A 26,635-nucleotide genomic window follows, 5' to 3' on the forward strand; every position below is an offset into this window, starting at 1 on the left:
CACACGGCTCCCCGCGGGACCCTGAGCAAGTAAGTGCTGCATCAAGGCAGTATAGGCGGGCTACTTGAAATGGGAGGTGTGGGAGAAAGATGCCAAGGTATAGGTGGAGACTGCCACATGAAAGGGGGATGAGATGAGCGGGATACCCCTTTGGGGCAATTGTGACCTGCGGGGGCTCCGGGCATAAAGAGGCTCTCCCTCCACCCCCCTGGAGGGCAAACAGCGCGCCAGGTTTATTGGGGCTGGCGGGAACAGCCGAGTTCGGAGGAGAGGCCGGGCAGTTAGTGACTCTGCACCCTGAGGAGGGCTAAGGCTAGAAGGTGTAACGGACCCAGCGAACATTACTGGTGAAATACGGGACACCACTCAATAGTCCCTCATCGACTCCTGCCTGAGCTGCAAGTGCGCCTTGGTATCGTCCAGACCCTTGCCCTCCCTCCCCCCGGAAAGCAGAAAGGCGCCCCCCTGGAATATCCCGCTGAGCATCACCTGCCCTCCTACTTACCACAGCAGCGAGTCACCGACTCAGAGGCAAGACTAAGTTGGTCTGAGGTTTCTGAGGTGAGCCATTGAGTTAAAGATATGGCGAAAGATATGCCCCACAAGGGGACAGCACAGCATAAAATGGACAGATAAACAACGTGCAGCCTTGCAAAAGCCTCAGTGGCTGCAGACAACCTGGGAGAAGACGCAGCAACACGGGAGGTGTGCTAAACGCCTTCGCTTAGACACATCATGGCAGCCATTGGAGATTCTAGGACATCGGTAGAGACTAGAATTGATGGCCTGGCTTCTGAAGTTTCCTTTCTTTGACAAGATCTACGGAATCTGACATCACGAGTAGGTGACATGGAACAACGCATATCAAACAACGAAGATACCATTAAACGAATGAGAGAACGCCTAGAGCACATGGCGCAGAAACTTACCACCCTCCAGAATCCTGCAGAAGATGGCAAAGGCAGATCTCGCTGTAATAACCTGCACATTCTTGGCCTTCCAGAAAAAAAAGAGGGACCATCCATTGAGCTTTTCTTAGAGGGCTCGCTCTCGGATCTCACGGCACCCAAAAAGCTTTTGAACTTCTTCTCCATCGAGAGAGCACATAGGATCCCAGCCAGCAAGCCAATACCTGGCGCCCCTCCGCGCACAGTGATTGCTCGACTTATGAATTATAGGGACTGGGATACACTCCTTCACATGGCGAGAGCGACATGCCCGATCACGTACAAAGGCAATCTGATTGGTTTCTTCCCAGATTACACGAGAGAGGTCCAGAAGTCCCTTCAGTCTTACGACTCAGTGAAGAAAAGGCTTGCATGCCTGGGCATCAAGTATGCACCGTTTTTTTCCGGCTACTCTCAAGCTTTACTACAACAACACGGTCCATGTGTTCCAAAACCCGAACGAGGTCTGGGATGGGCTGGAAACCCAAGTTCTCTCTGTTCCGCGCTCGGGGGTGGGAGGCAGAGGGACCACACGCCTCAGAAAGACGTCAACTTAGGTAGCCCTTCTCAACCAGGATCCCTGATACCACGCAATGAGGACAAGACTGGGGGATCCTTAAGTGAAGGAGAAAACACCTGAAAACTAGGGAAGCACAGCAAGGACCAACAAGGGGTCTGGAAGGCGGTAGCGGAAGGGGTCACCCCTCCACACCCCCTCTCACAAGATGTCTTCAACTCCACAGAGATATGAATCCTAAAATCGGCAGCCCCGGACAGAGGCGAAGACTCTCAGACTGGCCCCTAGTGGCTACCCCGAGCATGTTCTCACAAGTTCAATGTTCTATGAGTTTGGGCGGCAGGTACTTCTAGTTGGGGGGAAGTGCAGGATGGGGGGTGTTTACGGGTTATAACGGATATAACCGGCGGAGAGGGTATATGACTTCTTGTCACAGAAGTCTGCCACAAACGCAGACACTGCACCCACTCCACCCAGACCACAAGCTGGGGAAAACACCCAGAGTTGGGGGATTAGAGAGGTTAATTGTTCAGAGGTCAAGTTACAGGGTTACACATTGACAGCAGGGTCGCTATTGAACATTCACGACATAAGGGGCAGAGTGCTGGGGGCCCGCACTCGCTGGGGCACTCATGGGCGTGCAAATCTATGGCCATGTCATTCCCTTCAGACCCCACAAGAAAACAAATAGATATGGCACGTGAGGTGCAGATATCCCTAATGACGTGGAGTGTTAACTGGCTAGGCTCTTGTATAAAACGAAAGTTGGTGCTCCAGTTTCTTAATCGTTATTATCCCGATATCACCCTCCTCATAGAGACCCACCTAGTTGGTACAGAGTGTGGTTTCTTTAGATGGTCTAGTTATCCGCTAGTATACCAAGCCGGATTCTCAAGAGGGGCCAGGGGCACTATGGTTTTCTTTCACAAGCGAGTGCCATTCCAAGTGAGAAAAGTGTGGGCCCCCCCCGGGGTTGTTTTGTGGTGGTGATTGGCGACATGTGGGGAGAAAGTTGGGGCTTCATCGCAGCTTATGCTCCCTCTCCACTCATAATGGAGTTCCTAAATGTCCTTCAAGCAATACTGCTTACAGAACTGGCCGATTCATAGATTCTGGGAGGGGACTTTAATGAAGTCATCGAGGTTGGTAGGGACAGGTCACGCAGCGGCACCAGGAATCGTGACACCCCAACTAAATTATACAAGTTTGTGGAAGCATTGGGACTAGTGGATACTTGGAGGGCAGTACACACAGCAGACACTGGGTTCTCGTTTTATTCTAACGCACACAAATTGCTTTCAAGGATAGACTATGTCTTCTCTCTCAGGAGCATGTCCCATCGACTTGTCTGCAATCTTTCTTGCACGAGGGGTCTCGCACCACTTTCCCCTGATGGTTACGTTAAAAGGCAGGCAACGCAACCCAGAGGCCAATTGGCATCTGAGCACGTACTACCTAGGGGTACCGTAAATAGCTGACGGCCTCTCCCGAAAGACTATTGAATATTTTCACCTGAATGAGGTGTTGGTGGATTGTCCAATTACGTTGTGGGAAGCCTACAAGACAGTCCTCCATGGGGAAGCCATCTCCTTAGTGTCAGCGCACCGCACACAACACACGCGAGAGATCGCCGAGGCAGAGAGACAGGTGTTGGAAAGGGAAGAACAGCTTTTGTAATTGGGGACGCTTGCCTCACAGGAGGCCCTAGTGATGGCACAGGAGGTACTCAGAAATATAGCCTTAGACAATGCACAGGCTGCCCATTGGTCGGTCCGCAGCCAAATATATGAAACGGGGGACAAAGAAGGCAAGACTTTGGCTTGGTTAGAAAAGCGCAAGCAAAGGGCATGTATGCGCTATACTATCAGACAAAGGCGATCTATTAACGTCAGACCCTGACCTCGCGGAAAGCCTTTGCTGCTTTCTATGAACAACTATACTATGCCCCCGCCCCCGTCCAGGGAACCCGCGATGAGCAGTTCAAAATTGTTAGACTCAGTGGAAATCCCTCGTCTCTCTTAACAACAGACAAGGAATCTCGAGTCCGATCACAGTCAAAGTAGTTCAGGAAGCCCAATCACTGCTCCAATTGGGTAAAACTCCTGGACCCAATGGCTTTCTGGTGGAAACCTGGAGCCGACTTCGGGTAACGATAACAGGACACATACATCGCATGCACTTGCGTAGTAAGGAGCCGGGACAACTCCCCTCGGACCTTAGTAGGACATGCATTGTAGTGATTCCCAAACCCGGGAAACCACCAGAACAATGCGCCGCCTACAGGCCTATATCACTGATAAACAGCAAAGCTAAAATCTTGCCACGAATCCTGGCTAACAGGTTGCTTGCGGTGATAGAATCCCTCGTTCACCCGGACCAATGTGGATTTATGCCTAGCAGATCCACTCGTATGAACCTGCGTAGGGTTCAGCTCGCGATAGACCGCGCCCCCAAAATCCCAGATCCACTCGCCGTATTGGTGGTGGATCTCGAGAAAATCTGTGGGAAATCATGGGTCAGATGGGATTCGGGCAAGGTTTCACATCTTGGGTTAAACTTGGGTTAAACTTCTCTATGACTCACACGAGGCGGTAGTGAGGGTAAACGGCAGGTCCTCTAGACAGTTCTCACTAGGCCGAGGTACTAGACAGGGCTGCCCCTTCTCCTCCCTATTGTTTCTCCTTGCCATTGAACCATTAGCAATTCGTCTTCGATCGGATAAGGGATGGTCTGGATTTTTGTGGCCTTAGGGAGGGGAGGATCGGGTTTCCTGCTTATTTACCTTAGCAACCCCATCACCTCTTGCCCGATAGTGTCTCATATTCTTTCAGAATACCAAAATTTCAGTGGGCTTCAAGTGAATAAACAAAAAACGGTATACTTTGCAATCCAAGGGGGAGACGCCGCAATCCCAGAACAGTGTCCATACCCCGTCTCTGTTGTGGGCTTTACCTACCTGGGCATACGCATCAGTCCATCCCTAGATGACTTCCTTCAGCTTAACTTACAACCAGTGATAGTCAGATTTGCAGCTGATGTCTACCACTGGCAGTCCCTCCCACTATCATTAATGGGCAAGGCAGCACTGTTCAAAATGATGACACTGCAGAGGTTCCTATATTTTCTTCAGAATGCCCCATTCCCCATCCCCCACGCTACCTTTGCAATAATTGACAGGATCCTTCTGGGACTACTTTGGGGAGGGAAGCAACCCTGGTTCGCCCTTAAGACACTGCAACGCTTGGTGTGGGATGGGGGCATTGGACTGCCATGTCTGCGCACCTATTACTGGACTGTGCAAATGGGGGTGGTGAATGATTGGCTGCACGGCGGCCCCACACTTACACATATTAAGCTTGAACTGAACGGCACAGGTTCTATTCCCCCTCTTCAGGTACTATACAGTGACCACAAGGGAGCAGTGGGAACGTCAAACATGACACTCCATATCCGTTTAGTATAGAGTGAAGCCCACCACCAGATCGGCTGGGACACAAAGCCAACACTGTCCCAACCTCTGTGGCGTAACAAGCATCTCCCCGAACTACAGAGAATGGGACACTTTGCAAACTGGGAAAGGCGTGGCATATGCACACTGGCAGATGTATTCCAACAGGGACGCCTTTTAGATTTTGAGACCCTGAAGGGGAAATATGGGTTACAACCAATGGACCACTATAGGCACATACAACTCACTCACGCCATTAATACCCAATTCCCGAATCTGGACGAAATATCCAACTGCTCCACCATAGAGACCAACTTTTTCCTGGTACACATCCTGTCTAAGGTCCCCTCCACACTTTACCAAGCGCTCAACTCCCTCGGGATCCGAGAACCAACTAGACTGAAATGGAAATGGGAGAGGGACCTGGTCCCACTGGAAGCAGAAGAATAGGTGGAAGCATTGATGTTCCCTTGGGAGATAGGAATTGATGCCAAGCTAAGACTGATCCAGCTTAAAATACTGCACCAGGCATACTATTCCCGGACAATGAAGACCCAGTGGGGGGTGGTGGACAGCAGGGAATGTCTACGGTACGGTGCAAAAAGGCAGAGGGCACCTTCTTCCATGTGTTCTGCAACTGCAACGTACTACAAAACATTTGGCAGGGTGCACTAGTAGGATCTCCAGAGGCCTGGGGTCACCGGTTCCACGAGACCCGAAACTGATAATATTGGGAATTTGGGGGGAAGTGGACTTTACTAAACATGAAAAAACATTTCTGACGGCAGCAATGGGAACAGGGAAAAGGCTGACGGCAGCAACCTGGGGCTCGCTGTCATGATCTCTGCTTCCAAAAGATCATGACTTGCCCGACTCCCTTGGAAGCAGACCCATAACCCCGGTTCCGAGTGCCAGCCAGTCCCAATTGGGACCTTTTGGACCCTGTCCTGGCGCCAGTGGCACCAGGCTCATAAAGATGCCCAGTCCCAGCGCTGGAAGCGCCAGGCTCATAATGCTTGGGTGGACTTACCTGCAGCAGACCATGTTACTTACTTACCTGCCAGTTGAACCCCTGATCCTCTTCTGTTTGGCACTACTTTTCCTGTTGGGTGGGGCAGGAGCCACTCCCTAGGTTCAGAACACTGGAACTCTTCTGGAAAGCAGGAACTCTTTTCTTAGGCGTGGCTGTGGAAGGAGACACCTAAGCACTACAGGAGGCTATTTAAACCACACCCGATGGATGACTCTTGCTTTGCGTTATTCTGCATTCTCTGCAGCAGAACGCTCATCGTGTCTTCTGCTTCTGATCCTGGCCATAAGGGAACAAAGGCTTACCGTCCTGGAATCCAGTCTTCAGCAGCACCTGTAAAGACAAAGAAAGAACAGGTTAGCACTATGGTCTTCAGTGGCAGCGCATCTCTTACCTGGTCCATCGGCTGTCACCAACGCCTCGCGCTGCATTCCGGCATCTGAAAGACAAAGGCTTACCTACTCTTCGCATGCTCCGGAGGTCTTCGCACTGCATTCCGGCATCTGAAAGACAAAAGCTTACCAGCTCTTCGCACGCTCCGGAGGCCTTCGGCGCTGCATCCCGCATCTGAAAGACAAAAGAAGGTGCGTTTAAAGACATTGGGCAACTTTATTACTCACGTGCCATTACTCCTTCCCACGCCGAATCCAGTGGGTATTCCAGCACCCTTCAGCTTCTCTAAAGCTCCGAACTTGTACCTGCAAGATAAAAGGGACAGTTAGTGCGCATCGTGAAGCAGGCTACAAGCGCTTACTTACGTGCTTCCAGGCGCTTCTATTCCTCACGCGGGTTCGATCCTCAACTCTCATCAGCCCGCCATCCGCCATCGCCGGAACCCTGCAAAACAAGAGATATCATTACAAAAGACTTTTAAGACATTTGAAGTGCCCAGAACTTACCGTTCGTGCAGTTAACGACGGACAGCAGTCCTCTGAGGTCAAGAGGCCTGCACCCTTATCCAGTGAAGAAACTGGTTACGGCACCCTGCCCCGAGGCAGATGGAGAGCTTGGCGTTCACTTACCTTCCTCTCCTTCCCCCAGAAGCTCACTGTCTCCCGAGCCCTGGTTCTCTCAAGGCTGGACTACTGTAACAGCCTCTATCTTAATCTGCCTGCCTCCACTCTCCGCCCTCTGCAACTTATCCAGAACAGAACTGCGAGACTTGTCCTTGGCCTCAAGCCCAGGGACCGTATCTCTCCAGGACTGAAATCTCTTCACTGGCTGCGAGGATTAAGTTCAAAACCCTCTGCATTGTCCACAAGGCCTTCTGGGGCCTGGGGCCTAAATACCTTCAACTCTCTCTTCCTAAATATCTTCCTTCACGAGCCCTTCGCTCATCCGTCTCCAACTCCCTCATGGTCAGCCGCTTCTTGAAGCAACGAGCTGGGGGTAGATCTCTCTCCGCAGCAGGGGCCTCCCTCTGGAACAGCCTTCCTGCCTCCCTGAAACTTGAGGAGAACCATCTCCGGTTCCGGAAGCACCTCAAAACCTTCCTCTTCGCTTCTGCCTTCTCTCTCCCTCTCCCCTGCTAAACCTGCTTAACTCCCCACTGAATTTCTGCACTAAACCTGCATCTGGGCCACTCTCAGCGACCTCGGTCAGGGCCCAGCCACTCGCCACTTGCACTGCCTCCCTGGCTCCCCCTGCACTGTGGGACTGTCACTGTATCCCTACAGCCCCCCTCCCAGCACTTGATCTGCACTTACCTCGCACTTGCCACCAGCTGGCCCTTTTATTTATTATTTATTATTTTTTTTTACGCTACTTACCTTGTACTGCACTTTCCCCCCCCCCACCTCCCCCCCCCAGCACTTTCTCCTTTTCCCCTTACCTCTGCACTTGCGCGATCTGAATGACACCTGGCCTAGTAGGATCGTTTGTCTGTCTTCCCCTTGTTGCCCTCCCTCCCTGCCTCGTCGCGCCTTGAAACACTTGTGTATAGGCGCGTTACAAATACCATATCATATCATATCTAAGGTGAGGGTGTTAACCTTTGGGGTTCTACAGGAGAAGAGAAAGGGAAGAGGAGAGAGGCACCCAATAACCCCAGTTCACTAATCCCATATTTTCTATCTGCAGACATCTTACTCTTCGAGTCAGACATACAGTGCACAGAGGTCCAGCCCAAAGAGCCAACCGTGTGTTACACATCACCTTTGAAGATACGGCATTCACCCAGTCAAGACCGGCGCCTCTGCGGGAATCAGGTGAGCGTTACACTCGGCTGATAAACTAAGCATTGACCGATGGTCCAACGACGTGGACAGATGTGCCTCCCTGGAAAAGAAAATCTACAGTGCCACAGGATGCCCCACGAAATTCCAGAAAATGTGGGGTAAGTGGGAAGACTCTGAATAACCCCCTCCCAAATGAGGCTGCCCCGGCATCCCATGTACCTCATAGATAATAGATGCATACACTCAAGGGGCTGCACCCGGGATGCTCGCAACATCTGTGTGTTGCCAAATTGTTCATGGTTATTGATGTGTTTGTGTATCATTTGACCTTGCTGTTGTTTATATTATGTACTATGAATAAAATCAATAAACAGAGTTATAAAAAAAGAATAAGGTGGTGCAATGCACAGATCTTTCCTTTCTACCAAATGTAGTCTCTGTATTTCAAATAAACCAATAGATGGCATTGCCCACCTTCTTCCCTAATCCGCAATCTTGGGCAGACGGAGTCATGCACTTCCTCGATGTGAGGCGGGCCCTAAAGTTCTATTCAGACAGGACAAAAACCTTCAGATGGTCGTATTCACTTTTTGTGACATTTGGTGGAACGGCTCCATGAGGTCAGGCATCCAAAGCTTCCATTGCTAGGTGGATGGTGGGGTGTATATCGGAAACGTACCAGCTGCAAGGAAGGCCACCTCCTGAGGGGATGAGATCTCTTCTGGTGAGAGCAAAGGCAACAGCGTTTGCTTTTCAGACGCATGTTCTGTGGGGCGTGATAAGCAAAGCAGCGACCTGGGCCATCCCATTCAGCATTACTGGTCGTCCTATCACGGCGGGATGCAGCCTTTGGCCAGGTGGTGCTCAGGAACTTTTTTTCATATTGAATTTTGGGGTTCTTCCCCTCCTGTTAGGTCATGATGCATTGGAATGGCCCATACAATATGAAGGAAAGGGGATGGGACATGGGAGTAAGAACAAGTTACTCATCGTATTGACTGCTGTACTCCTAGTCCATAGTCCCCTTTCCTCCATATGCACCACTCTTGATTCCCCTCAGTAAACGTATTTAGGTCGGTCTGTTCCGATGCGCGTCACTGGGGATTGCGGTTGGTGGCATGGTTGGCGTGCGCGGTTACGCTTATCGCACCCATGCACGCATAATTTTAATAAATACATTTAAAGGGGAAGTTTTGATTTTTGTGGTTCAAAAATCTCTGGTCCCCTACGGGGACACCCATACAGTATGGAGGAAAGGAGACTATGGACTATGAGTACAATAGTAACTAAGGTGAGTAACTTGTTCTAACATCTGCATTCAGGAGCGAAATAGGCCTATAGGATCTGCAGTGATCGTTGTCTGCCCTACTTGGGTATTACCACTATCCTTGCTTTAAAAAAACGATTCTGGAGCTCCTCCCCCATCTAAAATATTATGATATTGTTTCTGCAGGAATGGGGTTGGGACCCCTGCAAAATGTTTATAGAAAGCAGACATGAAGCCATCGTCACCAGTGGGTGCATCAGTCACAGTTTTAACATGCTTGTGAACATACGGACCGAGTCTACGATTAATATGTACTTTTTGACTTTCGATTTGAAGCGTGCTAGTTCATTTTGTAGCCTCTGCTTTGGGCCGCTCATAAATGTCACGAATTTACCTTTGCATCCACAATCCTTGTTGTTAAAGTGATTCTAATTAGTGTTGCTAAATAGAGCTTGTACTCTGTACAGATGCTCTCAACTAAATGCTGTTTTTAAAGACCCTATAGAATGGAGACTGAACATGTGACTGTATCTGGCATATTATATATTATTATAAACATTTAAACTTTGCCTCCTGAAGCACATGGCTAAATTTGTAATTTGTTTTGTAGAAGTAATCCAAAATGCTTCCTGCCCAGCAAGACGAAATATTCAGACACTTTTAAAAGATTGTTTTTGTGTTTAGTGAGGGATTTCTTTTGTATGCCTTACAGAAGTGCTAGACAATGAGAACTGACAGCTTCTAAGTACCCCCCTTGGTAAATTAGGACATTGTTTTCAATGCCATTCTCAGCGGCATTGGAAAGTGATCACACCCTGCCCTTCTTATCACCACAAGGTTCTTCAACCCAAACAGGCAGAGCCCACTCATTGTCTTTCTGGCAGAGGCCACCAAATATTGGGCCTCATTATGACTATGGTTGTGCAGTAAAGTGGTGGTTATTCCATTACCGCCACTTTATTACCAGATTATTGCAACGCCGTACTAAGATTTCTGACTGTAAGTTGCAAGATTTTCCTCCATCAAAAGGCTGTAGGTTAATTTTCCGCAACACCATCAAAACCGCTTGGAATTACAGCTCAGCTCAGGGTAAATCCATTATAAATCCCTGTTGAGTCCATGAACTCTAAAGGTAATGCCTTACACCACCAGGCTGCCGCTCGTAATCCTAGATTTTCTGCCAAACTCTTAATGATGCCTATTATATGTACATTGAACAATCACTAGCGGAGGTCTGAATTCAACTGATCTACCGGACGTACGTGATTTGGCCGTGGCAGAATTGTTTGCAGCTGATTCTGCTGCAAAACCAATTTTGCCATGGCCAAACTCTGCAAATCGTTGCCCCTTCCACTCCCCCAATACATACCCCCACCCCTCCCCACTTATCCTTTGCACATCAGCTTCCTTCTAACCCTGCAGCGTCAGTTCCGTCCCTCTTGCCCCCATCGGATCTGACGCTGCAGGTTTCTCTTTTCTCTTTTTTTGTATTTTTCCGTCCCCGCCTCCAATCGTCAGGAAGCAGGGGACACCCTGGCCACCCCCCAAGGCCATCATTACCAACCATTGGGGAACGGGGGACACCCCTGCTCCCCATGTTCGGTATTGATTACCCAATTTGATCGATCAAATTGGGTAATACCGATCTACCTACAGTGACTGACCCATATTGAGCTATCTTGGTTCCCTCATGGTCCATCTGTGAAAACCATCTTCTGTGTTGCTAAGAAACTCTAATGTAGGGCCTTGTTTCTGTTGCTGTGGAAGGTGAAAATGTCCTGAAAAATGCAAAGTAAAGACTTTTTGACTGGAATGTAATTGTTGTCAGTGTGTGACCAACTTCAGTTGAAGATTTAGCTGTAGGCAGGTAAATCTTGCAGATCAGTGGTCAAGTTAGTTCTCATCTTTTTGTTACCCGCAGGTCAGCTGATGCAGCTGGAAGAAAAGGGGAAGGGCTCTGTTCCTTGGTCTGTCTATGGTGTGTACATCCAAGCTGCTGGTGGCCCCTTCGCTTTTCTGGTTATCATGGCTCTCTTTGTGTTGAATGTCGGAAGCACAGCCTTCAGCAACTGGTGGCTAAGCTACTGGATTAACCAGGGCAGTGGGGTAGGTATTTTGTTCTTCATTGCATCTAACGTTGAGTTGCCTATTTTTGGTCCGGTTTTACGCTGCTGGATATGGCATAGTGCAGTAGTGAAGGGGCTGATTATTTATACCTTTCAGGCTAGTAAGTGCCACACCAGTCTTACAGGCCAGAGCAATCATTGTTCTTTCACATTTGAACAAGGTTGTTTCATGGGGAAATTGATTCTGACTCCAATAGACTGGCTTCTATGCAGGAGGGGAATCTTTATTTTGATTGTTGTTACTACAAGCTTGCATGAATTATTTGGCACTAAGCAGGTGCTGTTCCGAAGGATAATTGCTGTGAAGATGGAGCATTTGTAAAAACTCTATTTTTTATTGTGATAAGGTTTAAAACTTAAAAACCATTCAAATCATGGGCCTTCATCCAGAGTTATCCATTTTCTTAATAACTCGGAAACCTGCATGTGATACTACTGTTCTCAGATACTTGAATGAATTCATACTTCCCGACCCACTAGGATCTAACCCTGTATCCTTTTTGCTGATACTGATGACAATATGGCCCCTCTCGAGTCCACCACTAATCATATAGCTACCCCCCACCCCAAGCATAACAAACGAATTGAAAAACTGTTTTATGTCACCTTCCACTCCTTCTAGAGAACTCACTGATGCAGTATCCCCCATGCCCACCGCACCAGATAATGGCGCCGTTGTTGAAACAGCCACCCCTCAATTTCCTGAATCTGATACGAAGTAACCCCTCATAAAAACTGCCAAATTTATAAAAGCACCTAATGAGTTCTGCTCACTGACTACCGCTCATGATAATCACATTATACAAGCCTCACTCCTTAACACAAGATCTAACTCCCATGCCATAGATGTCCACAATTACATCATTGAACACAACAGTGACCTACTGTGTCTTACTGAAACATGGCTCCAAGACTCCAGTGCTCCAATAATTGATATGGCAGTAGCAGAAAAATGCAAAATCCTTTTTACAAAACCGAGCAACTGGGAAAGGAGTGGGTGTGGTGATTATCGCCAGGGAGGAATTGCAGCTTTTTGAAATCTTGGCAACATTTCTGGACTGAAATCCTCCACCTCATGTGCAAACCCAACCACACCAGCTGCATAAACATTCTTGTTTATCGACCCCCTGAAACCATGCCTAATTTTAACTAGGATTTCATTCAGATATTACATCCATTAAATAAATCTGGCAGCGACAAACTAGCCCTTAGAGATTTTAACTGATGGCGGGGAAATATATCAGACTGCAAAGCTATCAATCTTGAACAATGTCTAAATAGCACCAAACTCACAGTACTTAATCACCAGCCCATGCATAATAAGGGTAAAATACCAGATTGGGTGATCAGTCGGAACCTGGATGTTAAGATTTCTGAAACCAGGCCATGCATTTATTTATTTATTTTTGCATTTTTAGCAGCGCTCTGAACCCTCAGGTATCTAGGCACTAGTTACATTAGGGGAAGGGGTGTACAGGTAAATGTACAAGGAAAGTAGGAGGCATATGTTCGCAGTAATATAGTGTCTTGGCTCAGAGGAGCTTAGGCGAAAAGCCAGGTTTTTAAGTTTCTCCTAAAGTCTGAGGGCAGCATGGGTGGGGGGGCATTGTTTTGGATGAATTGTTTTTGTCGAATTTCAAAGGCGGTTGAAAAAAACAGATCAACCTACCTAAGAAAATCCCAAGCAGGAACTTCACATCCACCAACCTCACCAAGTGGACACGACAATGACTGCCCCGACTCCCTAGTAGTTTCACAGAAAACTCCCATGCCCCGAATGCTTGTCAAATTAGCACCAAGGTAAGCTATCCGTGTGAGAGAAGGAAGTTCTCGCATCAGCTGGTTCTCACTGGCACTGGAAGTACTAAAAAGGAGGAAAAGGCAAGGCAGATGCACCTGACGAAAAAAACAAACTCAACTTCCACAAATCTCCCTGGAATGTCCACGAGAAATAGCAATTCACGCGGCTAAAAAGAAACTTTTTTTATGAACAAATAAAGTCAAAAACAGTTCTAAACAACTTTTTAAAATCCTCAAAATGTTGGAAAAACCTAAAGTCCAATGGCAGACCTTTATACCAACAAAATCTGACTGCTCCAAGATAGAGCAAACATTTGCAGAAAAAATGGAGGCTGCATGAGATAAGATCCCCGTTCAGTTCTAATGTGTCCTTAGCCAACCCTACCTCTAGCCCTTCCTGCCCTGGGGGACATGCAACATATCCAAACATATTTTAGATACCAAAGTACTCTTTGCGGCCTTCCTTGCATGCTTTGCTGACGCCTCCTTTCAACATAACTGTCTCTGACAGAATTAAAGAAGTTACTGTCACTTCCCTAATCAAGAAATCTGGTCTTAAGCCAGAAGACCCAGCAAACCTCAGACCGATTAACGATTCCTTCTTTCTCCTGAGGATAGTGGATAAAATGGCCATAAAACAGTTCCAGAGCTTCTTGGACCAAAACTCAATTTTGTACCCCAGACAGTCAGGTTTCAGGGCCTACCACAGCACCAAGAGTACACTACTAGACCTCCACACTGTCATGCTCGATAAAAGTAAATGCGGTTTGCTGGTGCTGCTAGACTGATCAGTGGCATTTGATCTGCTCGATCCTGATATTCTCCTTCTCCCCCTGGAGAAGGTCGGTAGATGCTCCCGCAAAGCAATCACATGGATTCACTCTTTCCTATCCTCTAGGGTCTCAGCAGTGCACTGGGGTGGCTCCTGCTCCGGTCCTGCTCCCATTGGCTGTGGAGTACCCAGGGGGCCTGTCTATACCCAGCCCCCCTTAATCTCTATGTCAAGCCTCTTTGTGACTTGCTTTCAGAAACCAGTGTCCACTTTTCAAATAATGCAGATTACAAACAACTATATGGAAGGGTATTATGACTCTGAAACTGCTAAACTTAACACCATTTTCAAAAACGTAAAGCAGTGCATGACCATGCACCAGCTGTGTTTTAAAGGAATAGTGCGCTCAAAATTATTATTGTCCTGAGGGTTCGGGCATGTGTTTTTAAGCATACGTTGATCGATCGTACAAACATTTCCTATGGACTTTACCATAGTTTTCCTCTTTTTTACACATGCGAAATCAGGCAGCAGCATGCGGCCATCTTGTGATAATCTTATCCGTTGCCACATCGCCCAAGGTGGACTACCCTGGCGGCACTAAATCATATCCCCCGCCCCTGAGGCTGACATCGCCAAACCTAGTGATATTCTACGCCTATCTCCATGACGTTACTGGGCATCGTAGCCAAATGCACCCATTCATCACCTACGCGTTAACGTTAGTTGACACAGAACCCGGAATATCAACACACATCATCTCACAACACAGCGTGTCCCAATTTTGAATATAAAACTATACTTTTACAGGAAATGGCAAAACTGTACAATTTGTAAAGTACTTTTATTGCACTATAAACGCTCCGAGAACATCCGGCTATTGCCATATTCAAGCAAATGGGTAATTCTTTTTCTTTGTTCTTGATCCACAAATGTTTATCGTGAGTCACGCTGTGTTCCTTTTGGGTATAAGAAGCGCATTGGATGCACCGTGAATCGCAAGGCTTGGGCATCAGCTTGGCGCTAAGCCACCGTACACGATGTCAGGTTGCTCCTTATCGCTGGTACCGCGTAAAGGCATATCGGCCCGTGGCGATCGTCCCAAAAAAGCATCATTGTGATCCAGCCATTCAAGTGTATCTGCAGCTGCTGGTTAAAAAACCTGTCAGTTTGTATCTGGAATCGATGACAATCGCAGAAAGGCAGGATGTAGCTGTTTGAAAAAGATAACAGAAATGTGCCTGAGTAGCTGCTTTTTTTACAATTTATCATTTTACCCATTAATTCCACCCTGTCTTAAAACTAATGATGAACACAGACGTGAAACAATGGGAACACAGAGGAAACAACGTGGAAAGTAGTCTACAATTTGCTTCAGAGGTTAGTGCTATGTAGTATGTTCAGCTCGAAATGGGATGCGGAAGCTGACGCTACAATTTGAAGAACACATAGACAGCATTTTAATTAAATATTAGCATTGAATTACGCATTTGTGGAACCTGGGGGAACCCAGTGGTGGACTACATGCATCTCGATGCTGGACTGCCCATGTGCCCGGAACAAAGACCAAGTACACACACAGGTTGTATATGCGTGTCGTTGCAATATGCCACAAAGAACAACCCAGTACAATGTAAGCCAGCAATAATGGTCGGCTAATGATACGTTGACTCGTTGGTCTATAAAATCGTCGAAAGTAAAACTTACATAATATTCAGCATTTCCATTCTCTCGGCGTAACGCAGAGACTACGTTCAGATCAACAAATTTTCATAAAATGAAATTACATGTTCCTTTGTCCAGTTTTGGAATGGTGAACCTTTTCATATTTGACGGTATTACACCCCTCCCTTCATTCCTTTTGGAATCCTCCCTTTCTTTCAAGGTCGAAAAACAATTGAACTTCACTGTGTTCGATGCGTGGGTTTTCTCAGCTCGCAAGCAAAAATTCAAAGCCGCAGACCTTCACTCAGAATGGAAGCCAATAGTCCTTCAGTCAATAGTGGCATTAGAAATATTTTTGAAAAACATATGAATTGTTTGCTGACATCCACCAATGACGCACAAAATTTCTATTGTTTTACTTGGTTCCTCTGGAGAACTTTTCACTCTCCCCGCGACTCCCACAGCCAGCCTACACCACCTGTCAGCTCAGCCCATCTCTTGGTCACACGGCAAATCACGTAAACATTTTTCGCAAGGAGCAAATCTCGAGCCCTGACAAAATATGATTGTACGAGAATGTCCGAGCAAGCCCTGCTGCAAACCCCTCCTGCCAGGCTGCGGTCCCCTAAACCCATGACCGCAGTTATATATTAGTGGCCTATAAATTTCACACGTGTGTTTTTACTATCCCACTCTGGGTCACTAGCGAGGTGAAAGGTGTGGGGGTCTTTCCCCTGAGGCAACCAGCGGGGGTGGGGATTGATAGCTCACAGGTCCGGCACATCAGAGCTAGAAAGGGGGCGGAGTGACACATGTTAGTTTAGGACAGAATATACTGTGACTGAGGTCTTGTTTTATTGGGAGGCACTCTGGGGTGGTCAGCAAGGAAGGGTCACACATGAAAAGAATAGCTTTGGAGGGGCACAAGGTTGAACAAGCAGTAATTTTCCAGCAGCGGGGGCGAGAGGTGGCAGGAGAACATTTGTTGAGATGGATGAACAGCTACAAGTCATGGTTTGCCCCTGACAAACACAAGACAGTGATCTAAGAGGAAGATTGAAATTAATACATTCTTAGTTTGCAACATCTTGTCTCGGCGCATCCATGAGAAAGGGACATGTGAGGTACAGGCACAGGAGGAAAAAGGTGGGGGCTGTCAGTGCTCGCTGTTCGCGGCGCTGCTGAGGGGGAGGGGAAACTTTGCAATGACAGAATGCGGCCTAGTCCAAAGTTGGAGTCGAGGGTACACAAAATGGAGTCCAAATGTGTCTAGAAATAGCCCCACCTCTGCTTATGTCAGGGCCTTCTTCTCCATGGCTGCAGAAGGGCAAAGGAGGCGTCGCCCACGATTGCAAGAGCAGGGTGTCACTTTCACGTATAATGTATGGGGGCTGGGGGCTCAACCGACCCAATCCTTCCTTACATTAGCAACGACACCCAACACATGCCCCCATGAATATATTGGTCAGAGTGCAGCTATTTCTCACCAACAACCCACTTTGATGCGCTGTTTTGCTCACAGTCACAGTATCTTATCTAGCCTAGGTCTCATCCATTTTGTTGGACGAGTAGTTATTCAGCTATTTGGGCAACTGTTTGGTAAGGCAACTGCAGAACCCCAAAGTTGCTTTCATGCTGTTATCCATCAGGCCCTCCCACGATCAGTGAAGGAACCACAGTAGATCAACGAAACTGGGAAGTGTGAAAGCACAGCGTTACATTGTATGACATTTGTAAAAATGGTACTTGTTGAAAAAAAAATTGACAAAGAGGATAGATTTCATAAGACAAATTGGATGCTTTATTTGCACACTTTATATATACCTTGTCGATCAAAAAAACAGATGGTAATCATTTCCACCTGGAAGTGAACCAGACCATGAGCTCTACATTAGGTGGACAGGGCACGTTTGCAATGTTTTGTGGCAATGTATGTGTCCTTGGAACAAAATTTCACGCAATTCCGTGAGTCTGTATGTCCAAGACAGTCATAATAAGATCTTTCACAAAATCGAATTCCATTTCCTCCTATATTGGCTTGTCCACCCATTTTTTGCTTCTTTTCGTAAAGGCCATTGTATAGCGAAGCATCCCAAAGTTTCCCACAGTCCTCGATTGTTCACGCCCTACATTCTCGTTATGCGCTAATACCGCTAGTAATGTCCTATATTGCATCCTGTCTATGCCGAAATGCAATCTCTTTGGCCTGTACTTTAGGCACATATTGTAGAACACCTCCAAATCTCCCGTGTGACAGAATTCTGTGAGTCCCCTCAGATCTCTTGATAGAGTTTTATCAAACACAATCTTCTCAAGAGCTTTGTGTGGAGGTGAAGATGGAATCAACCACTTCTTCCGTTCCTGCTCCAGCGACAAAGGGCCATGTGTACAATGGTGGAAATGTTGGTTTTCTGTCCAAGGGTGAATGTTAGAACAGTGGAGCATTAGTGACCGCCATTTCTCTAGTAGAATTTCCACTGACCCATCACAAGTTTTGGAGCTCCCCAAAGATGGTTGCTGAAAGACTGGGACCACTGTAAAATATTTTCAGAACCTTTTTTTCCTGCAGCTGAGATTTTTTTATTGATTGATTTTGCAAAGTGCCATACATCAAATTGATGGCAATATTTGGAAACTGCTCTCTCATTGTCTTGGCTATTGAAACATGTCTGTCCGTGGCTATGAGGTCGATTTGCATTCCCCTCGATTGGAGATTTATAAGGGATTTTATAAAACCAAGTTTCTCCATGGCCACTGAAGATTTACATTCGGACACCTGCACGACCACCGAACTCACAATTTTTTTAGTTTCCAAGTGGTATGTGCATTACTTTGCTGCAAATCCGGGGCTGTCACATTGTCCATCGCCAGCTAGCCTGAACCGTTTTGCGGAGAATGTATTTTGAATAGACATTTGTTCAATTTTCGAAGCTTCACTAATAGCAGGGAATAGATATTGACGCTGATATAGGTAGTACTGCTTTTTAGAAAGGAACTGGAGTCCCACAAATTGACAGAAACTGAACAACTTACTGAAACTAGAGCCACTGAAAAGTAAAGCAGCTGCACACAGTAGATTTCTAGCTGGCAGTCTCCCCAGCATCAGTTGAGCGGACCATGAACATTTTGCATGGAGCATTTCACAGGTGGCTTGTATTTTGAGGGTTACTGCCTTGTGATACACGAGTCCCATTCACAAACGGCTACCCGCATACTTCCCCTCTCACTGGATGTACACATTTCAGCATCATTATAATCTCCATCAAGCACCTGTCGAATAAAATGTATTTGGGCTCCTTTATTAGACTGTCATCCTGCATGAATGTTGTTTCTGACTCAACTGTGGTTGACATATCAGCCCAGCTGGACAAATTGTAGTCGAGATCTTTGGCTAGTTCCTCGGTCAATTGTGTTGATGCTTCAGTCTCTGTTATTTCAGCTTCTGTTACTTGAACACGAATCAGAGAAAACATCAATGTCGATTGTTTTTTGGCTGGCCCTTTTTTGGTGGGTGTCGATTGTTTCAAGTGGTCTGCGACTAATTCAAAAGCATCTTCATTACATTCAGTTTCATCTTCATCTGGTGGAGCTCTCGCTTTGTAGCAATGGTCCAACAACACTTTGCTGGCTTCGCCGGTCACATTCAATTCATTTTCTTGCCATTGGGCAAAAGCATCTTGAGTCTGCTTATTGATTTGAACACGCTGCGTCTCAAATAATAGTTGCTCCATGGTGAAATCAGTTTGGCAAGCAGCATCTTTGATTTCTGTAGCTGTCTGTGTCTGCATAGTTCGTACACCATCGGGCAACTAGAAGATGGGTTGGAAAAACATGTTCTATGTAAATTCAACTTACAGTATATGTCGCTTAAGATTTTTTTTAAAAAGCATGTTATGAAGGTAACAGCACAAAACACTGTTTGGACATGAAACTGTTTGTTAGTTACCTTTGCTTGGTTTTCTGTGAAACCTTCTTCTTCACTGTAACGACTGCACCAGCAAGCTGGCCCGCCAACTCGGATCCATGTGCCTCCTCTTCTATATCCCGATCTTGTAGACATCCCTAGAAAAGAGTATTCATTAAAAATAAGTCATTCGTATTTGAAATCAAATTATTCCATCGCACACATGGCTTACACAGATACCCTTGTACACTGTGTACGTCACTTATTCAAAATATACATTTCACATTTCACCCAATTGATGACCAGTTTACTCGATCAAAGATGACTGTGCGAAACCCACTGATTGAAATGTTGCACTGAAGCAATTTGCAAAAGATGCTTGTTTATAATAATGTCACTGTCTAATGGTATCAGATCTAGGACCTACTTTTTTCCATTCGTAACACAGTACTTGTTTTAGTATGGATGAAACAAGTGAAATTGAAAACACACATTGTGATGCAGACAATGGTATAAATCAATAAAAACCCATGAATGAAACATTATGTAAGCAAACGACCGAATATGTCAATTTGATCATATTATATCAAATTCCATGCATAAAACAGTTCTGGAATGGAATAGCTAAATAAAACTACCTGATGCACACTCGAAGTTGTTGTTGACTCCAGGGAAGACATGGATGCAGAATCTTGCTCTTTCACATTCAGTGCATTGTCATGGAGTTGTAAAGGGAAAATTAGATTTGATTTAGAAGTGATAACCTAAGAAATTGACATGTAAAGTGATCGATTACGAAAAGATTATGCTCATTTCCAAGGGCACTATAGCATAGTTATCTGTGCCCATAAATCGTTTTCTATGATGCTCCTAAACTCAGGGACAGATGTTTAGCAAAATGGGGTTCAGTTATAAAGCAATACAATCTTGTCAGTTTGAAAAGTATTATAAGGGACATTTACACCTAAAACACCAATCCGTCCCTTTAGTTACCTGTTCAGTACGCCAAGGCCTACAGGTAAATCGGGAACCGTGACTCACCTGAGACAGCGTGTGCATGAATATAGTCGGAATTACATTTGGAAGCAATTTGAGAGGTTCTGAGTCGATGCTTCTTTGTGTACTGCGATTGGTCGTACATATTAGTGGCAAAGTTCAGGCTGCTGATGCGGAATCGATCACCCCTCGAGTCCCCCAAGACTTCATGGGCTCTACTTTCAAGCTCTTCCGGCGCAATTCCACAATATCGGACCTATTCTCTTATTAGATCTATATTCCTCGGGAATACATGCATTGTAGTGCCTTTAGGTTTGTTATGGGTTTTAGAGCGGCAACAGTAAACCGTACAAGCAGGCAGTTGGAAATTCTGTAAAAAAAAAAAAAAAATTTAAATGTCAACATTATTAGAAAATTACTTTGCATGAAAGCATGAGAAAGATGGAATTATATCATGCATTTTTTCTATGCAATCTATGTTTTGGTCACCGAAGCAAAACCTTTGTAGCGTAGTCAGCTGTATTATAGGATAACTTTCATTCACAATTCATTGATGTGACGCAAATCGTAACATGTTACTCATCCCTTGAATGTACTATTGTGCATGAAAAGGAAACATGCTTATAGACACGGTCCGCAAAGGATGCAATTCGATCCCAATTGACACTGATGACAATTGCTATATATCGATAACATAACAAATCAAAATCAAGTCAATGGCAATGAGATGAATGAACATTGCACTACTGGGTACGTTCGTTCAAAATAGATAGAAATGTAAAAATCAAAGAGATATGATTAGGTGACCTGCCCTTACCTTGACCAACAAACAGTTAGATTCAGCAAGCAGGGTAGTTAGTTGCAGGAGAACAGCGAGATGTTCACAGGTAGCACGTTCACGAGTTGACTTGCAGTGCTCAAAGATGTTCTCATGATAAATATCAAGTGGTTTATAAAGAATTAGAAAAATAGGTGTGTATGTGAATGAATGACGTGTATATGGTGTGGTCTTAAGTGGATAGCAGGGGCGCGGCCTGCTTCAAGGGGAGCCTGTCTGGAGACACTGGGTCTGAGGAGGACATGTGAACAATGACCCCTGCGCCTAAGATACCTTTGAAATGTACATGGTGTTTGGCACCATTGCCGTTCCCACCCCTGCCAGCCCCCATTGGGAGGGCACAGCCACAGGTGCTAACAGTCATTGATTCTGGAGGGGTGGATGGAGGGGCATGAGGCGTGCAGGAAAGGGCCGGAACACGGCTGAATGGAGACACTTATGTGGATTGCAGGGGCGCAGCCTGGTTCAGGGGAGCCTGGCTGGAGACACAGGGTCTGAGGAGGGCATGTGAACAATGATCCCTGCGCGTAAGATACCTTTGAAGTGTACATGGTGTTTGGCACCTTGGCGGTTCCCACCCCTGCCAACCCCCATTGGGAGGACACAGGTGCTAACAGTCATTGATTCTGGAGGGGTGGATAGAGGGGTCTGAGGCGTGCAGGAAAGGGCCGGAACACTGTTGAATGGAGACACACTTATGTGGATTGCAGGGGCGCGGCCTGCTTCAAGGGGAGCCTGCCTGGAGACACTGGGTCCACAGAAGGCATGTGAACAATGACCCCTGCACGCAAGATACCTTTGAAGTGTACATGGTGTTTGGCACCTTGGCCGTTCCAAACCCTGCCAGCCCCCATTGGGAGGGCACAGTCACAGGTGCTAACAGTCATTGATTCTGGAGGGGTGGATGGAGGGGCCTGTGGCGTGCAGGAAAGGGCTGCAGCACTGCTGAATGGAGACTAACTTGATTCACTGAAAAACTGAAACAACCATTGATAAACGTTCTGTTGTGTTTTATTTTGTTGCTGATTTCGATGGCACATATGTACACATAAACTTTTGGTTGCAGCACAGTGTGGGAAAATCCCCTGTACTAACCGCTGTCACTGGGGAACGTTTCTCTAATGGCACCAACAACACAGGTGGGTAATACTCGTCGAACGCAGTGTCCAAGCCTCCCATGACACCACCATGTAAACGAACGATAGGCGGCCAGCCTGTACCACCTTTGAAAGAGAAAGATACAAACTGTTTTTAAATGAACACGATAAGTGTATTAAACCTTAGTTGACAATGACAAATCTTGTATCCAATGGCATTGTTGACAGTACAGATGTTACTTAGACACAGTACAATATTGAACGACTATACATTCTATTTAATTTGGGACACAAAGAAATATTGCTTCATGGCTGTACATGAAATAAACATAAGGAGACCACTATGATTTCCCCAAATTGCGAGTGATGTATAGAATTGCAAGACTACATTTGTTTGGCAGTGATAGATCAAAAATACGACAATATAGGAGACAACCATGAAATTGTAGTGGCCTAAGTGACATCACAACTAGAGTACACTTACTCGTTACTTGGATTGCGAGGGCGAACTGTTGCTCGAAGTTCGTGCATAAGCACCATCATCATCATCCTCAACACGGACCGTGTGAGGCAGGCTGCCCTGAAGTCTTGCAGCTCAGTAACGCATTGCGGCCGTGTCTCGCCTTCCGATTAGTAGGACAAGCATCCAGAGTTTTCTCGGCAGCAGCAGTTCTCCTCCTGGGTGGGCATTAGCGCGCACCAATTGCAGGTACACCAGGTCGAAACGCTGTCCATGCGACTAGGCTCAGGCTCTTGATCTGTTGAATCATCCTCCCAACTGTCGTCCAAAGCCCCATCATTTCCACATTTTTCTCTTTCGAATAATTCCACCTCGGAATACTCCGGCTCGTACTGGTAGGCCTGTATTGTTGCCATTATGGGGCAAAATAAAAATGGATAGTAATGGTACTAGTATCCATTCGCATGGGCTACGAGCAACAAAGGTAGCTGCCCAGAGCACAGAATCGAGGCACAGAATACTAAAAAAAAAGACAGTGAAACAATTGGAAAAGCAAATCTGATGTTGTCTGATGAGAAGCGGTCTGTTTATTCTTATTGAGGAAAGAGGCGTCCTGCCATTTCCATCGAGACCCGTCATTAGCTGAAGCTCAGAGAACGTTGACACGAGACGTGCATTGGCGTTGTGAAATGGGCGGTAAGCATCTAGTGATGTCAGCCTCGGGGGCGGGGATATGATTTAGTGCCGCCAGGGTAGTCCACCTTGTGCGATGCAGCAACGGATAAGATTATCACAAGATGGTGCGCCCTGCTGCCTGGTTTCGCATGTGTAAAAACGAGGAAAACTACGGTAAGGTGTATAGGAAATGTTTGTACGATCGATCAACGTACGCTTAAAAACACATGCCCGAACCCTCGGGACAATAATATTTTTGAGTGCACTATTCCTTTAATAACTCTAAAACTGAATTCCTACTCTTTGGTCCACCTCGTGCTAGATCTAAGTTAGATCCTTGCTTTTGCGAACTTCCTCATTGGCAGTAGCAAAATCTCTACACAGAGCAAGGTCAAAACCTTGTTACCTACCTGGACTCCTCTTTGAGCTCTGATACACAAGTTAATAACCCTGTGAACACTACTCAATACCACCTGAATCTCCTCGGCAGGTCATACCTTTTGTTTCCGAGAAGTATTTTGAAACTCTAGCCAGAGCACCGATTCTGGCAAGAATTGACTATTGCAACGCTCTCTTAGGACATCCCTGCCAGCATAGGTTGTGCTGTGCTTTGGTTTGTCTTGTGTGTCCTTGTCGCGCCCTTACACCTGCTGGGTTTTTGGCACGTAATAAATAAATAAATTAAATGAAGACAAAAGCCTTTCAGAAAAATAAAATAAAAAACACAACTGCCACTTGTTCACACAATAAAGAAAGCAAGCAGTAAAACATGTCTGTGTTTCCTAGAAACTAGTATATATAAGGGTACCTGGTTACTGCCTTGCTCTGCCCAGGTGGGTACAGTAATATCAAAAACAAATGAGCAAGGTCAGGTGGATCTATCTGCACTGGTGCGACCTCAACAATCCTGGGTGGGTCACCCCATGCGTGGGGCGACACAGAATTAGCACAAAATCTGTTGTCTCCAATTAGTTTTATTTTAAGAGCAGTTGGTGTAATAATACACTGCAATTATCAAGAACATAGGACATTCAACATTTAGGACGTACAGAGTGTAGTTGGAAGGAAGCTAGAGAATTTAGTGGAATCATAAACAGGTAGGTAGTCCATTAGGTGTGGGCACAATCAAGAGTTGAACAACAACATATGTAACATATATAACATGTCAACACGACAGCGTTTCGGCCATTTTGCGTGGAGCTGGGTGAGCTCTGGTGATGTAGGCCTTCATCAGGACAGGAGTGTCTTGGGAGTGGAGTATCCTATGTGGTCGAATCCAAGGAGCACAATCGCTCAGACTGGAAAGTGAGAAAATCCACTTGCACAGGATGGAATCTTCATCTTGCTAAAAAAGCGCGGTCGTACCTTTTGCGAACGCACGGTCTTGACAGATATTTGGTGTGGCGGTGCGGTGTCTCGAGGGCAGCGTCCCTGCGATTGCGTGCGGTGTGTACAAAGGGCAGGGACTTAATCAACGCAAGCTTATAACCCGCACTTACTGGGAATTCCTCGTTCATGGGAAATAATTGCAATTCCCAATCCCTATTACCCGCACCTGTCGGCGAAGTGTAGACACATGCTGATCCGTTCAGTGTAGCGCGCGTGCAGCCCCGGACATCTAAGGGCATCACAGACCTGTTATTGCTCGATCTCGTGTGGCTGAACGCCACTTGTCCCTCTAACCTAGAATATTGGATACATACTTGAGAGCTGCAATAGGTAAGGAAGTCTGTCTCACATTTAAAATACAGTTCCAAAAGCTATCCAAGAAGAGGAAAGTATAATTATCTGCAAATTGAGAAGTGTAACAACGACTGTAATGAATCAGGAGTAAAACTTGGACACTGAGGCATTATGATTGCTATAGACTTTAATAAAAGTAAACGAAGGGTTAGTGAAAGACCTTTCTCGCCTTATTATGAGGGGTTTCCCTTCCTCAAAAAAACTAAATGTCAGTGTCAGAATGTCCAAAAATAAAGAGTTCTCTTTCCTGTGTCCAAAATCCTGTCCTGACTATTACAAGCTAAACTCAAAGAAATGTGTGAAGGGATACATTTTTTTATTTTATACTTTAATGTGTTACAGTCGAAGATTTTACACATAAAGGAAAATAAAAATCATGATAAAAATAGTTAATACACACATTTTAATTTAAAATACCATACATGCATGGAAGCAGTTCATAAGTTCATGAAATGCATGATAAGCAAATGTAAAATTCATACCGAGTTTCAAACAGAATTTCCAATCAGAAATATCAAGAAAACAGAAAATCACACAGTCAAGATTTCCTCGGCAGGCTTTGCAGGGGATAGTGACTCTGTACATAGCAACGGCTCTACACAAAGTATACAACACATGATGTGATCACAAATTAATTCAGGCTCTGAAGATGTGAATGATCTTTTAGGCTATCCCATTCCAATGTTTTTTCTTTAACCTCCCTCCGAAGTTCCCAATAGCCAAATGCCCAATCGGCCGACCAATCAATAGAACTGAAAAGGCTTAAGGTGGACTTGACAAAACCGTAATTCATGTGTTTGCCATGTCCATACCCAATAGTCTTAATAGGTTGAACTGTGGGTTTGTAATGACCTTCAGATATAGTAGGCCACACTTTCAGCAGAAGCATTATAGCCATCGAGCAGATGCCCAGTTCCAGGTGGATGATTTCCATCGGGACACATAGAGGGCTGCACCATGAGTTGGGCAAAGTGGTAAAATGCGCCGGTAGTGCTATTACTGCCTCATTTACCGCTCAACCCAATCTCGAGTTGGGGGAAAGTTGGACTTTTACCTCCAGCATGTAAAAATCTCCTCTTTCTGCCCGTTTTCGGCACTAATAGCGACAAGAAACCTCCATTGAGTCCAATGGGAGTGGGGATTTACCGCTCCACTGCAACTCGGGATCCGGCG

At 46.0% G+C, this 26,635-nt stretch overlaps 1 protein-coding gene across 6 annotated transcripts in view; it reads left to right on the forward strand.

Moving 5' to 3' along the window:
* The window catches only part of ABCC5 (ATP binding cassette subfamily C member 5), a 2,124,586-nt gene that overhangs the window by 1,172,427 nt on the left and 925,524 nt on the right, over window positions 1–26,635 (forward strand). For all 6 annotated transcript variants that reach the window (XM_069618835.1, XM_069618837.1, XM_069618838.1 and 3 more), the window contains one exon: window positions 11,308–11,492. In XM_069618835.1, the coding sequence (XP_069474936.1) occupies window positions 11,308–11,492 (185 nt within the window). The remainder of the gene's footprint in view (window positions 1–11,307; window positions 11,493–26,635) is intronic.

This window comes from Ambystoma mexicanum, chromosome 10 (assembly GCF_040938575.1).
Source record: "Ambystoma mexicanum isolate Mex_15411 chromosome 10, UKY_AmexF1_1, whole genome shotgun sequence".
Taxonomy (NCBI): domain Eukaryota; kingdom Metazoa; phylum Chordata; class Amphibia; order Caudata; family Ambystomatidae; genus Ambystoma; species Ambystoma mexicanum.